At 36.7% G+C, this 16,857-nt stretch overlaps 1 protein-coding gene across 2 annotated transcripts in view; it reads left to right on the top strand.

Annotated features, from left to right (window-relative positions):
- Positions 1-16,857, top strand: part of LOC109064506 (receptor-type tyrosine-protein phosphatase N2-like) — a 184,171-nt gene that overhangs the window by 52,480 nt on the left and 114,834 nt on the right. For both annotated transcript variants that reach the window (XM_042760507.1, XM_042760506.1), the window contains 2 exons: positions 2,694-2,780; positions 5,863-5,942. In XM_042760507.1, coding sequence (XP_042616441.1) covers positions 2,694-2,780; positions 5,863-5,942 — 167 coding nt within the window. The remainder of the gene's footprint in view (positions 1-2,693; positions 2,781-5,862; positions 5,943-16,857) is intronic.

Here is a 16,857-nt window from a genome sequence, read left to right on the forward strand (position 1 = left end):
CAGATAATGAGAAAGAACCAAATTGCCTATCACAGCTATGCTGATGATACCCAGATTTACCTAGCCTTATCGCCAAATGACTACAGCCCCATTGACTCCCTCTGCCAATGTATTGATGAAATTAATAGTTGGATGTGCCAGAACTTTCTTCAGTTAAACAAGGAAAAAACTGAAGTTATTGCATTTGGAAACAAAGATGAAGTTTTTCAAGGTGAATGCATACCTTGACTTCAGGGGACAAACAACTAAAAATCAAGTCAGGAATCTTGGTGTGATTCTGGAGGCAGACCTTAGTTTCAGTAGTCATGTCAAAGCAGTAACTAAATCAGCATGCTATCATCTAAAAAACATTGCAAGAATTAGATGTTTTGTTTCCAGTCAAGACTTAGAGAAACTTGTTCATGCCTTTATCACCAGCAGGGTGGACTATTGTAATGGTCTCCTCACCGGCCTTCACAAGAAGACCATTAGACAGCTGCAGCTCATCCAGAACGCTGCTGCCAGGATTCTGACTAGAACCAGAAAATCTGAGCATATCACACCAGTCCTCAGGTCCTTACACTGGCTTCCAGTTACATTTAGGATTGATTTTAAAGTACTTTTACTCGTTTTATAAATCACTCAATGACCTAGGACCAAAATATATTGCAGATATGTTCACTGAATATAAACCTAACAGACCACTCAGATCATTAGGATCGAGTCAGTTAGAAATACCAAGGGTTCACACAAAACAAGGGGAGTCCGCCTTTAGTTACTATGCCGCTCGCAGTTGGAATCAGCTTCTAGAAGAGATCAGATGTGCTAAAACTTTAGTCACATTTAAATCTAGACTCAAAACTCATCTGTTTAGCTGTGCATTTGTTGAATGAGCAATGTGCGATGTCCGAATTGATTGCACTGTATTTTACATATTCACTATATTCTATGTAAAAATCATTTTCTATTTTTAACTGTTTTAAATTCATTTTTAAATACGTCAATTTTAAATCATTTCCAATGTTTTAAAATTGCCTGTTTTATGTTTTTAAAATTGCTTGTTTTTATTTTTGTTATTATTTTTCTTCATGATTATTTTACCTTCTTTTATGTAAAGCACTTTGAATTACCATTGTGTACGAAATGTGCTATATAAATAAACTTGCCTTGCCTTGCCTTGCCTAATTTATTTTTGTTATTATTTTTGTTCATTTGATATAAAGTGGGACCATCTAACAGTGGTAATAAGGAGTCATCTGTTGTTTTACATGGTTATATGATTTCTATGCATAATTGAGTTTTTAACTCTCTCAGTCATATTTTCTTTTGTCATTCAGTGTTCATGCTCAGTTTATGTTACTACATTCCATATTGCAAATTTAGTTTCCCTCAGTCATCCTCTGTGTGTGTATTAGTGTTAGTGTGTAGATGATTGTGTGTGTTGTGTACATTTCTCAAAGCGAAAAATAATAGCATCCACAGCCACTGCATCTCCAATAACTAGATTTATCTCACAGAGGCTCACTTACTGCAGTCCCATTTAACTTAGAGTACCTGAAAACTCAGACATATTCTCAAAAAGGAGATTTAAGTGTGTAAGTGTGTATTGGAAGGCAGTGGTAGGCGTGAAAAAGCATCAGGAAAACAGTTGCACTCTAGCATCTTCTAATTCTCGCTTTCTTTCTCATGTGTGAATACACTTCCATTTGGATGCATATCATTCTTCAGGCTTGTGTGCAAGTTGCTTTGTGTGTTTGCACGTGCTCTGATGTGTGAGTGAATGTGTGTGTTTTAACTCGGGCTGGCGTGGCCATATCATAAAGACATCACACTTCACCGGGATTCCATTTACACCTTATTGTTTGCCTCATTGCTGGAAAATACAGGTGATTTATCAAAGCATACAAGCCACCTGTGTCCTATTCCCTATGTGTTTTATGCACTCTCTGCTCTCTGTATACCTCCTGTGAGCTGTGTTAAGTATTGTTTCTGTTATGGCATTCATTTAGCAGCACCCAGATCTGCATAGTTGAATTTTTAATGTTCTCATATTGTTGACAGACCTCATTTTTAACTATTATATATTAAGCGATGTTTTTGAAATGCATATTTTAAATATTAATTGTTATATTTTGCAGATTTGGTCATGTTCATCCAAGAACAACTGCATTAATTTCTGCAGTCTCAAAGTTGTAGACCTAAATATTAAAATTATGATGTGTAACTATGTTATAGACATGATTCATACCTTAAATCGAGCAGGAGAAATGTACTATAGTATGTACTCTTTTAAATAATTAGATTTTTGATTTTTGCCTGACACAATACAACAGGTGAAAAAAAAAACATCTTATAGACTTAAAGTGAAGGAGAGACGTGAGCCATATCAGAGACTTAGGATTTGTTTTTAAATTATTGCCAATAATCAACCACCTACACTGCCAGAAAAAAAGGTACAGATACAAATACAAATTCAAATACACCTTCTGAAAGGGTATTACCCCAGTGACAGATTTTATCTTTTTTCTCTGAGAGTTTAGCTACTGCATGACTACACTATAAAAACTACATAAAACATTTTGTAAACCCATAGCAACACCCTGGCAACCAGCCACAACACCGTAGCTTTGTAGCACCATACTTTCTTGTGAAAATGTACAGATCTAGCTAATTGTTCTTTCTTTATTTCTCTTCTCCTTTTTGTCCATACCTAGATCGCTGTCCACTGACCAGGGGCTGAGCCTCATGGAGCTGTTAGCTGAGAGAGTCAGCCTTCACGTAACAGATTTTCTACAGCTCTCGTAAGTGCATACACACACACACACACACATACATACATACTTGTTGAAGACAGTCTCATGCTGGTCGACAAACTAATGGCACTAATGGAACACTCAACCTGTGGTTTTGTTTTGTTTTTTCATTTTGCAGTATAGTTTGGGCTAAGTACTTATTTTCAAGTGACAGCACAGTGATTATGAGTGTGTTCTGAATTCTGTGCATGTAAGTTCAAGCTTTATATAAATGGTTCAGAAAGAGAAAGAATGCATTTCAGTGTGTGTAGGTGTGTGTTATTCTGACCTGCCTGCAGTGGTAAACTCAAGTTCAATTACAGCACATTTTCTGATGATAACCAATGTTCTACAAGTGCACAGATTAAAGGCAGCTTTCTGCTTAATTGTTTGGAATGCAACAAATGCTTTCAGGCACTCTTGTATTTCACTGAGAAACTTGTTGTGGTTACATTTCAGTCACATTTAATAAATGAAGCTTTATATACAACGATAAAGAAAATACAAATATTAATGAAATTACTAATTTCTTGGACTCTCTCTCTCTCGTCCTCACAGCTTTACTTGACTTCTGTTATTTAATGTACAAATACACATTCTCACCCTAACTGAAAAAAAACCTTACTTTATTTCTATATTGTTTTTACAAATGAGGATGTTTTGGAAGCCCACAGCTGAATTTTTTTTTTTCAAAATTAGTTTGCTAAACACACACACACACGCACACACAAAAGCATTTTATAGATTCAAATTTCACTACCATTAAAAGCATTTTTTTTACCCAAAACAAATGAAAACACTTATTCAGCAAGGATGCATTAAACTGATCAATAGTTACAGTAAAGACATTTATAATGTTACAGAATGTTTCTATTTCAAATATTTGCTCTTCTTTTGAACTTCCTATTCATTAAAGAATCCTGAAATAAGCAGAACAACGATTTCTAATAAATGTTTCTTGAGCACCATAATAGAATGATTTCTGAAGGATCATGTGACGCTGAAGACTAGAGTGATGGCTGCTTAAAATTCAGCTTTGTCATCACAGGAATAAATTACATTTTATAATTATTGAAATAGAAAGCAGTTATTTTAAATAGTAGTAATATTTCACAATATTATTTAATATTTAATATTATTTTCCTCTGTACTGGTAGTGTGAGAATAAATATAAGATATTGTTAAAAACATGCTTTACAGGCCTCACTGAAAAAAAAAAAAAGTCTAATATATGTGTGTACAGTTGAGAGCTGTTCAAGGTAAGCTGTGTTACCTGCTAATGTATCTTTGGTCATCTAATGTGTTTCATCTTTTCTGAGAAATAATGGAAAGGTGTACTGGATGATGCACACTCTTATATAAAACATTATGTCATAATGTCTGCATTTTTTGGACGGATGAAGATAAGATGGCTAGAAAAGTGTACAAGCAGACTACACAGTGCAAAAGCAAGCTTCTGCTTACACGATCATATCAGCAATCAAAGATCATGGAAATTCAGAACACCCTTATGCAATCGTTTGTACACTCAAATGTGGTGCTGCCATATTTCGGCTTTGCACTGTGTTGCGGTTACATAAAGAGTTAGAGTAGCACCTCTCTGAACTCCAGACATGACGTAAGGGTTGTACTGTGTGCAGACAGTAGGGGGCACAAAAAAAAAAAAAACATACACACAGTTGTGTATTTGCAATCAGACAGACTTGTTCTCATATACACATTGAGACATTAACACATTCATTTACACTAATTCTACCTCTCGTCCGTTCTAGCACTCATTTCTATTTTTTTTTTTGACAACCCACACATACACACTCAGTCTACCTGTCATCGCCATCCCACACTCTCCCCCATGGTGCAAAACGAGCCGAACAGAAGCGGTATCGTTATGTTATGGCTTTCCTCTCTCTGTGTACTGGATGTTGGCATTTTACTGATAACTTATCAGCATTGATGCTGCTATAAACGGGAGTCTGGACCATTGTGTTTATTTAGCTTTAACAGCCACTGTTTTCTTCCAGAAATGTCCAGAAGCCTAACAGAGGTGTGTGCTCAGGTATAGAGAGGAAAGCAAAAGTGTAGGGAAAGTAAATATGAGTGGAGTCACAATGTGTGAATTTTTAGGGGATGAATTATGATTTTGTAAATGTTAAAAAGCAGCATGTATGAAGACATTGGTAGCAAAAAAACAATCACATTATACAGACCTAACTATAAATTATATAATGTTTATTATAAATAAAAATACATTGAAATACAACAGAACTGTATATTACATAATATACAGAGATTCTTAGCACCTTAACCATACAGCTTCCTTTTTTAAAACAATTCATCTTATAGATTACTGTTTTTGTAGATTACTGTTTATCCTGCTCTGGATATTATTTTTAAAACTTGAAAATGAGTTAACATTGAGCTATGGCTTACAATAATTTTAAATATAATAAGAATAAAATGAGACATGAGAATCTAGAAGCTCTATTATTTTCCAGCAGATATCTGGGAGTCTGTGTGTGTTAATTCTAAGGATGAGAGGTTACCTTTGACTTGCTCTTGCCACCTGCTGACGTGTGAATGGAATTTTGTTCTGGTGACAGATTCATTCCTCTGGTCTTCCACCTCACTCTCTTTTTCTCTTTTATTTTCTCCTCTCGTCTCTTTTTCTATTCCATTTTTTTCTCTCTATTTGTGACCCTCACTTTACCCTGGTCCGCAGTGGGAGTAGCTTCAGAGCTGCATCCCAGATAAATGCATCTGAATGCCTCAGAATCAGGAACTGATTCTGGATTGGATTTATTTCATGGAAGAAAGCTAATGGCACAGATCTGTCATAAGAAAATCAACCAAAACGCAATATCCCCTAGTGATCTGCTGTGGTATTGCGGTACTGCAGTTGACTGCATCTGCAACAATGTATTTTTTAAATGATAAAAGAGTATGTTCATGACTCACAGCTGCAACAGTTTGCTCATCAAACTCTGCATACTGGCGTTCTTTTAATCTTTCTTTCCTCTTCTTGTTTTCTCCTTATTGTCTCATTCCCGCTCTTTCTCTTCCTCCCTCTCTTTTTCTTCTCTGTGTCTCTCAGGGTTCTGGGTCCAGCAGTAACCTTTCGAGTGCGCCCCAATGCTCGAAACATCAGCACGGCCCAGCTAGCCAGAGTGGCAGGTAAACACAAACACACGTACAAACACACGCACAAACACACACACACACACACACACACACACACCACTCGTTCCGCTTCTGCATTCTAGTTGCTATTCCGATCATCTCCTGACACATTGGGGAAGAATCCTCTCATAGAGCCATGACCCTGATTGCAGCATTAGTTATTTTCAAGGTTTAAACAACCTTTTTACACACAGTTCAAACACATATGTGCACACACACAGAAAAGCAAAAAAAGCAAACCAAAGTGTATTTACTGTACTGTTTTTAGTTTCAGTAGCTGTTTCCTTTGTCTTTTGTCTGCTGGTGTTTTGCACCAGTATTTTCTTTTTAGAGTAGGCTCTACAAACTATTAATATTTTTTGTTACACTTTTCTTGGTGGTTGTTTAAGCAGGGATACAGCTTTCTTTGTGGGTCATGGTTTATGTAATTGTGCGGTATTGACCAGTACCATGGTTGGACAAAATTGATTGATTGAAAACTGATGAAATGGCTCCCTTTGAATTTGAATTGGTCCCACCCAGACGAATTTGAATTACTGAAAGTGGAATTTAGTTAATTCCACTCTGGTACATTTACTCCATAGATTGTTGGAATATTTGGGGCCAGTAAGTTATATATATCTTTTCTAAAATCAATTTCAAAAGAAATTAATGCTTTTATTGAGTAAAAATATATCTGTTTCCACAAAAATATTATAATGTTTTCAACATTGATAATAATAATGTTTTTTTGGGCAGCAAATCAGCATATTAGAATGATTCCTAAATGATTATGTTACACTGAAGACTGGGGTAATGACTTAGCAATAAATTATATTTGAAAAATTCAAAGATTCGTAACCAACAGTTATTTTATATTGTAACAAAATTTTGTATTGTTTACTGTATCAAATACATGCAACCTTGTTGAACATAAGAGACTTTATTAAATTCAACTATTTACTAAATTAAATACAAACTTCTATGACTTAGTCTATGACTGACATAGTAATCTGTTTGTCTGACTGTTTGTAAGGCCTATAAAGCCTTTATCCTTTTACTTTAAACTTTAAGATAAGGATTTTTCAAGCCAGCTTGGCAAGTTTTTATTTGAACGTCTATGCAAGGTAAAAATATACATTTATTAGTTATACTGTATGTATTTCTTTAAAATTTCTTAAATCTTAATTTAAATGAATTGAATTTGAATTGCAGTTGTGCATCCTGATTGCTACCTCAAGTTTACATTAAATTGGAATAGCACTTTTAATTTAATTATAAATGCTGCACAATGCAGGCCAATAAAGCATGGTTCTGACCATGCCAGTTGATTATGACTTTGCTACATTTGGAATTTTAAAAGTCTTTTGCAGTATTGTTTGAAAATTCAACATTGCAGTCAGGGATTGATCACATTTAATTCATAAACTGGAACAGAATAGACTGTAGTCCTGCTTCCCCTTTTCAGTCACTGTTTTAACATTTAACACTCAGGATTTCATATTTGATCTTTAATGCACAAAAGAAAGGACAAAAAATGAAAGGGAAAAACAAAAGGAATCTGACATTATAAGGTCTGTATTCCCTTGATCCACCATAATTACTTCTAGGGAAAACATATTCATGTGAATTTTTCCCATGCCTGTCTGTACTTCCTGACAGATAAGATGAGGTCCACAAGGGAAAGATTTCACAGGAGACTTTCCAAACTGGACCAGAAATCTCTGTATCTATGCTATCACAGTTTTGACTTAGTCATTATGGACTTTTTGTTTATTTCTTTTTGTTTATATCTCCTGCTAACAAATTTTCACTATCGCTCATTGAAATAATGACATGCAGCCAACAAGCCAGTACATGAAGTGCATTTAATGACACTTTTTTTTCTTTATTTAATTGTCAGTGTTTTGACCTCGGGAGTAAATGCACTTATTTCAGTTCTACGAATAATGCATGAGTGTATTTGTGGCTTGTTGTTGAAGTCTTTGGACATGTCGTCCTTCTCAACCCGTTTCTGATTAACATTGTGTGAGCAAATGTGTTTGTGCATGTTAAAGCTTGTGCATTAAAGCCTTGGCATCTATGGAAATGTGCCCAAATTTTGTCCAATTGCTGTGGTGTGAATTTCGACTTTTATTTGTGTACATGCGTCTACGTGAGTGTGTAATATCTCCAGTCTCTCCTCCCTTTGAGAATCTCTTGTAGCATGTTGAGAGAGTTAATGGCTGGGCTCGTCAGACCCAAATGTCAGACAAAATGTTAAGTCAACATGATCAGCCGCTCTCACACAGCAGATAAATTATGAAAACCCTGGTGCCTGAATACCAATTTATTACTTTATTTAAACAGAGAGGATCTCTCCTCACACTTTATTACTGCTGTATACACACCGCTGATCGCACCTAATCATTTATTCCAATTTTTGTGCCTTAGGCATCACATACACCCCTGAGGTACAGTATTTAAGCAACTACAAAGTATTTTTGTTCAGTGGAAATATGGTGGAGTGTTGAGGATTATGTTTAGGTTGTAACATGATAATATGTTTACATGTCCATAATCTAAATCTTGGCTTTACCTAAATCTTTCCAGGAGCAATGCGTTTATTTAACTTATCAAATGCTTACTCCAGTATTCAAATGATATTAGAAAATTTTGTTACACAGTAGCTTGAGTAAATAGATTTTGTGTCTTGTTAAATATTCTCTAAAAACCTTAATATATGTGGCCACCAGCTTAGCAGTCCAATTTTTAGACACGCTGAAAGGCATTAGTCTTTTGTGCATGTAAGGAGCTGGTTTGTAGCTCCACTAAAGCCACATGTACTGTTGACCTAAGCACATTAGAGAACATTAGATTAGCATATTAGGCAGGATACTTGCTTTGTACATATAACCCACCTCTATTCAGACACACAAAATGGAGAAGGTTCTGCCACAAGCATCAGTCTATGACAGTAGCTCCCATCTGTTTTGTCTTTGTTGTATGTCATACAAATGTGTCAACTTACATTTAATTCCTATATTTCCCGTTTGGGGTCAGTAAAATGTGTCTGTCTAAATGTAATAATGTAAGAAGAAAAAATTAAACAACTGAAATACCACACCATACCATTTTTAGTTAATTGTTATGTAATCATCAGGCATTTGTTTATACAATATTAATATATCAGAATGCACATACAAAGAGTAAATAATTTATCATTTTAGTTGCAAATAATTTAAGTCTATGCCATATCAAAGACATATATGACGATCAGTCATTTATCCTAAAGGTTTGCCACCCTTAAAGTTCCTTGTCCAAATACATAAATAAAATCATATTGCAAATGCGCATGCCTTTATTGCTGCACTAAGAGATAATTAACATTTTGTCAGGAAGAAATCTTGCTGGATAACATATATTTTATATACAGTTTATGCACACAGGATCCATATGTATACTGATACATTGTATACTAAACCAATGTAGAATATAGAATATATATGATGAATATAGATATGGCGTATCATTTATTAATATTCTCTTATTACTTTGATGCAATGCACTCTTTCAAAAGTCGTTTTGAAGTGTACTGTATGTCAGAGCGGTGTAACCATGGCTTCACAAACATGTAACCATTAATTTTCTCTGACAAAAAAATAATCACTTCCTGCCAAGCTATTTCCAGTGGAGGAGCAGCAGTATAGATGGGTCGACTTGTATCCTGTAGGGCCTATGTATATGGGCAGGGATTTGGTATTCTGATGCAAAGCTGTGCTCAAGTCATTCAAGCTGCTAGCAACACAGAAACTAACTGAAGGGCTTTATGGGGGGTCTGGGGTACATTCATTAGGATTGAGGAATTTGCTGTTGTACCCTATTCATCTGGAAAGAAAGCTTTGGACAAAAGACTGGATATGGTAATCCCTGCTTGGTCTCAAAACAAAAGATGAACCCCCTGCTTTATCTGTGTGTATGTGTGTGTGTGTATTGTGTGTCCTTCACAATCATTTATCGGGCCATTGATTCATCCATAGTGTTGATGAAATGGCACCATAAACTGCACAGTGTAATCTTACAATGTGTCATCTCTCTCTTCATCTCTCAGTCGCTCTCTCTTTTCTTTCTTCTTTCTAACATGCTTTCTTCCTCCTATCTGTCTGTCACATTTCATTTCTCCTTGTCTCCCACTTCTGCTTCTCCTCACCTTTTGCAGTCCCCAAGTTAATTTATGTGGCTTGTTTTGTCTTTATACTTTGTCGTGTGTGTTTGTGTGTGTGTTTGCTCTGTCCTCTTTTCTATGTAGCGTTAAAGCCCCCCGACCTTTCCTCTTGAGCATACATGTCATTAAATCTCATCTAAACATAAACATTTATAAGATTTATTACAGGTGGACAGAGGTTAATGATCTAATGTTTTGTGTTGTGATCTGTGAATTTATTTTGTTGCATATGAAATTTAAAATAGTTTTTTATTTTGAGTATTTTTTTTTTCCTTCCATACTTGAAGGAAGATGCCCCCCTGAGAATAAGGACAGAAGGTTGCTGGCGTTTTTATTATTAAGTTTAGTAATTACAATTCATGAAGATTATTGTTTAATAATTCAATGAATTATATTCAGATAGATCAAAAAAAAAATCATTATTCATTATAATTTAAAGTTTTTTTAAATCTAATATTTCAATCCGGATTCATAGTATATTGCTTTTATGAAATTCTTTCAAATTAAAAACACAGGAAAAATATGTGATGTAAAAATATATGTGATATATACATAATTACATAGAATAATTCATATGTGTTTCTTTGACTGGTTATTTGATTTGTCTTTGATTATTGATTAAATAATAAAAATCAATGAACTGTCAAAATGCATACATTCACTTAGAATATTTGATTTAGTGTTTTAAATTAATGGAAGCTTTTTCAAAAAAGAATTAATAAAAAATGACTTTTTTGTCGTTCTGTTTAGTTGAATTTTTTTTTTGTTGTTGTTGTTGTTGTTTGTTTGTCTGCCTCCTTTTTGTTGCATTCAGCCACAGATGTTTCAACAAGATGACTGCAACCTTGCATGTTCACAAACATCATATATACACACACATATACAGTATTCTGTTCATTTATGACATCCTGGAAAATGCTCTTGAGAGAACTGCAAGTTACATTTTCAAGAAGGGACATTCTGCATCATCATTTGTCTTTTGGGTGAGATTTCATTAAAGTCTGTTGTACACTGGTGCATTTTTTATGATGCTCTGATCAGACGATATTAAACTCATAATGCTGCATATCAATCACGAGAGAAAATGGTCTCATCTAAATTCATATGCTGAAAGGGAACATGCGACAGTGTAGATTTTCCTGTGATAGAGGAAAAGGCTTTTTTGATAAAACACAATGCATTGTGTTTCAGCCTCTTTGAAGTGAAATGTTTGTGTGAGAAGTGTGTGTGTGTATGCATGAGGTAGTTTTTTTGTATCTGGATGTGCTCTTCTGGAGAAACTCTGCTTCATTTTCAGTGTAGTTGCTATATATGACAAAGCAAGCCCAGGGACACTTAAATGTGAGGCACATTCTGTTTTTGTAGATTTTAAGAATGTGCCATATGGTGGGCATATCAGTGTAGGTTTAACCGTTTTAGTGTTATCTGATCAATTCAATAAAATAGGCTAATATATTTTAGCTGAATTGTAGTCATTTATGATCATGGGACCCCACAGTATTTCTAGTTATCCTATGATGTTAAACACAAATAAAATTCAATGTTTACTCATGGCAAAAAAAACACTTTGTTTCTTTATATATGAAACAAATATGTTATATTTGAGAAAGCTGTATTTTGCCTTTTATAAAAGAAACTTTGACATGTATATAGTTTTAAAATTAGAAGTAGTTTTCTACTGTGCTTGAGCCTTTGGTGTCATTTTCATGTTTAGCTAACACACACACACAACAATTTTTCTGGCTCTAAAAATCTGAGGCATTCCAAGGCGGGTAATATTCTAGTGGTATTGGAACTCCAACCGTTCCACCAATTGTATCACTCCGTTTGCAGTATTTCTTACAGAAAGTGTCATAGCGGACACCCACATCCACTATAATTTTATAAATAATGCTGTTTTTGTGTCACGGAATGTGTTTTTACGAGTTTTTCACGCAAGAATGTTCATATGGGGTTTGTTAGGAAAGATTGAATTAGAAATGTATTGTCCTTTGCACAATTACGTTACAGTACAAGTGCATTAACGTCTATTTCAAAATTAGCTTTGACGTTTTCGAAAAATGTGAGCTCCAGGGTGAAGCGGTCGTTCAGCGCTGATGAACCCGCCGAGAGCAGCCTTACCTCAGCCAGATCTTCTAGAATTTGCCACTGGCTTTGATGTCTATATAGTGATTAAACATGAGATATAATTTGTTTTGGGTAAATCTAACGGGCAGTCTCTGGTCTCATTAATATATTATTTGTTCCAGTGCAAACTTTTTTGGTTGAGGGCAAAGTCTTATAACATATTATATATAACTTTAATGCTGTATATCAAAGCGTCTTTGTACTTTTGACTTAATTGCCTAGAAAGTTTTATGATGGCTGTTGTTGTTGTTTAATAAATATTATTATTCAATAAATATTTAATAAAAATAATAGTAGTAATTAATAATAATATTTATTACTGTGAAACGGTGTGTGTGTTTGTGATGGTGATATTAGTTACATTGTTCCACCATAAGATGGCAACAAGCCATGTGAGGGAGTCAGCAGTAAAAACTTTTATATTGGAAGAGACTGAAACAGTTGTAAACAAGGAAGTTATTTTTGTTTTTAATAACAGCTTGTAAGACGCAGTCAACAAATGCAGTAATCAGTGCTGTCATCGGAAATCTCCCTTAACAGATGAAAGGACAGTACGACAAAGACATCGCTTTCCTCAGCAGACATTCAAACTAATGTTTTATTGTGAACATGAGATTGAGCTGAAGAATGAATTCTGTATCAGATGCAGGTAATCACACATGCTCAGTCCATCTCTCTCTCCCTCATAATACTCTACTCCACATAATACAGTGAGCTTTAAATACAGTGATACAATAAGCTTTTAATGAGGTGACTAAACATTTCTTCGTTACTAGTTCTAAAGTGATGTTTTCAAATTAGTAACGGAGGCTTGGGCTCAGCTGTTAAACTGTCAAACTGAGATTTGAATCATTTGAATGCTCCCCGGGCACCACAGCATAAATGGCTGCCCACTGCTCCAGGTGTATGTTCACGGTGTGTGTGTATTCACTGCTGTGTGTGTGCACTTAGGATGGGTTAAATGCAGAGCACGAATTCTGAGTATGGGTCACCATATTTGGATGTATTTCATGTCACATCACACTCATATATATATATATATATATTTATATATATAAATTCCATTTTTGTTGGGGTGTGAGAAAGACTGGGTATGAGGGTGTGTCAAGATAGTGGGTGGAGAGATGACCACTCTTTGTCTGGCCTTTCATATCTGTGGGGGATATCTTGGGGGTCTCTAAGGGGTTGACCCCAGTGTTGCTCTCAGGCCGTGAGAACTCTGGATAGGTCAGAGTCTGGACAGGTTAGGACAGATGGAACAAGGAACCCTGATGGTCATGTCCCACCGGTAAAACAATCAGAGCCACTGTCAAGGCCATCTACACCTGCTACCACAGCAGAAATGTAGAAATAGACAGGGATAGCAGTTCAGGTAAACAGATAAAAAAAGAAATTAGAGAAAATGTGACAAGTGTGCCGAAAGGAAAAATATACTAAAGGTTAGACAGAGTAAGAGTAATCGTACCCTGAATTGCTACCGTGTCATAGGTCATGACCTTCTAGAACAATAATGGTCGTGTTCTCACTTTAACATAGGTCAAAGTGACAGACTGCGACAGCCTCATTTATTCCTCTCTTTATCTTCCTCTCCCTTGCCCCTCGGTTAGCTTTGAGGAAGTTAAACTGAGTCGGCGTTTGTTTCAGAGTCTGGTTACTTCATCTGATTTGTACTCCCTCAGTCTCATGTTGTCTTTATTTTTGCTGACATTTCTTCACATCCGTCCACATATCTGACATCTCTGCCATGTTTACTTCCTCACCCACTCATCCCTTTCTCTCTTGCACTATCTATCTCTCTTTCTCTCTCTGTAATTGCAGTGGCGCGGTGCAGGGGCTGCTCGTCTGCGCTCCAGCTGGGCAGATTAGCATAGATCTCCCACGCAGACACAGTTGACCTTCACTCCACCAAACACTTGTCAAAATGCCAGCCATAATTACCCTGGCCTCTCCAGTTAAGTAATGGCTTACATATACCTGACTCAGTCTTTGCCACCAATTGGATGTGAAATATATTTGAATATGTGAATGTGTGTGTGCAGTGAGATTTATTGTGTGTGTGTGTGTGTGCATGTGTGTGTGTATGTTGAACTGTATCTTCTCACTGGTCCTTTGAGCATTATATGAGGGCTGTATAAATTTTCACCACAAGTGTACAATAATTCACATCTCATCAGCATTTGACAAATTAATAACATTTCCTTAAGGATTTTGATTGACTTGGCTATTTATTTAATTGTCAGCGTCACAGATCATTTAATACAGATTATTGATATTAAGTGTTCACGGTTTGCACTATGATATGAGGTGCAAAAGAAGTGGAAACATGTTCCATTTGTAGCATATTCAAGCATCTCATACCGTTCTACAGACGATGCGATTTCCTCCACCCTCCACCTGGCTCTTACCCACCTAGAAAATAAAGACTCCTATATCAGAATGCTGTTCATCGACTTCAGCTCAGCATTCAACACCATAATCCCACAACAACTCATTAAGAAACTAAACCTGCTGGGCCTTAACAATTCCCTCTGTAATTGGAATCCTGGACTTTCTAACTGTTTTCCGTGTCGGCCACAACACCTCAAGCACTACCACACTGAGCACAGGTGCCCCACAAGGCTGTGTGCTCAGCCCACTGCTCTTCATGCTGCTAACACACGACTGCACTGCCAAGTTCAGCTCCAACCATATCATCAAGTTTACGGATGACACAACTATGGTAGGTCTCATCAGCAACAGCGATGAAACGCACTACAGAGAGGAAGTGGCACAGCTGGCTGAATGGTGTGGCACTAACAACCTGTCCCTCAATGTGGAGAAGACAAAGGAGGTTGTGATGGACTTCAGGAAAAACTCCGTTGACCACCCCCCACTGACCATTGACAGCTCAACTGTGGAGAGAGTCAGCAGCACTAAATTCCTGGGAGTGCACATCATAGAGGACCTCACCTGGACCACCAATACCATGTCACTCTCCAAGAAGGCACAACAGCGGCTACACTTTCTCCGCCGGCTGAAAAGAGCAAGTCTCCCTCCACCCATCCTCACCACATTCTACAGAGGAACCATAGAGAGCGTGCTGACCAGCTGCATTACTGTCTGGTACGGTAACTGTAGTGCAGCAGACCGCAAGACCCTCCAGCGGACAGTGAATACAGCTGCAAAGATCATCGGTGCCCCTCTCCCCTCCATCCTGGACATTTTCCTTACACAATGCTCCAGCAAAGCCAACAGTATCGTGAAGGACCCCACCCATCCCTCCCACATTCTCTTCCAGTTCCTACCATCAGGAAGACAATACCGGAGCATCAGAGCCCGCTAGACTGCTCAACAGCTTTTTCCCCCAGGCTGTGAGAGCCCTGAACTCAAACAAACCCACCCTCCTCTGAAACCCCATACAAACCCCCTACCTCCTGAAACATGGACCATCTTACCTCCTCCACCCCCCCCACCCCCAACCACATCACAGAAAACTGTCTGAAACATAATTTTTTGTGCAATTCTCCACTATGCGCACTAGACACTTTTCACACACACTGCTGTGTGTACATAATCCCACAAAAGACTCAAATATGTGTTTACATGATCACACATTACGTGCACTACAAATCTTCTTGCACTATTCCCCAGCCAGTTGCTTGACTTACAATGTTTCTCTTTGCACATGTATAGTATTATGTGAAGCAATCGTATAGTCTATATATATTTTCCTTTTCAGTCTATGTATAGGTAAATATTTATATATAGTATATTCATATTCAAAATCTGTCAGTAGATTAGTTGTGTATAGGTACAGTGTTTATGTGTAGCATTTGTATAGTTTGTGTTTTGTTTTTAGTTTATGTATAGGTAAACATTTATATATAGTATTTAAAGTCAAAATCTGTCAGTAGGTTAGTTGTGTATAGGTATAGTATCATGTGAAGCATTTGTATAGTCTGTTTTTTTTTAGCTTATGTATATGTAAACATTTATATATAGTATATTTATAGTCAAAATCTGTCAGTAGGTTAGTTGTGTATAGGTTTATACTGTTTCATTAATTAATTAATTGTTGTATGTCTGTATTTATGTAGCACCGTGGTCCTGTGAGGCACGACATTTCGTTCCACTGTATGTCCACACATATAGCGGAATGAAAATAAAGCTCGACTTGACTTGACTTGTTTAGAGCCCTCTAAAATGAGCAAATATCTGCTATTATATAATAAAATATTTGAGATTTATGTGTTTCTTTAAAAAAATTATTGAGCGAGTAGACATCAGCACCTCAGACATCAGACAGGTACAGCTCCATGGTGCGCTGACAACAACCTGCTCCTTAACACCAGTAAGACAAAGGAGCTCATTGTGGACTTCAGGAAGAAGAAAGGAAGCACGCATGACCCCATCCACATTAAAGGGATGGTTGTTGAACATGTCTCAAGCTTCAAGTTCCTGGGAACCACCATCTCGGAGGACCTGTCCTGGATTACAAACACTTCCAGCCTGGTCAAGAAGGCTCACCAGCGCCTCTTCTTCCTTAGGACACTGAAGAAGAACCAACTGTCTTCAGCCATCCTGGTGAACTTCTACAGGTGTGCGATCGAGAACATCCTG

The sequence above is a fragment of the Cyprinus carpio genome, chromosome A7 (assembly GCF_018340385.1).
Source record: "Cyprinus carpio isolate SPL01 chromosome A7, ASM1834038v1, whole genome shotgun sequence".
Taxonomy (NCBI): domain Eukaryota; kingdom Metazoa; phylum Chordata; class Actinopteri; order Cypriniformes; family Cyprinidae; genus Cyprinus; species Cyprinus carpio.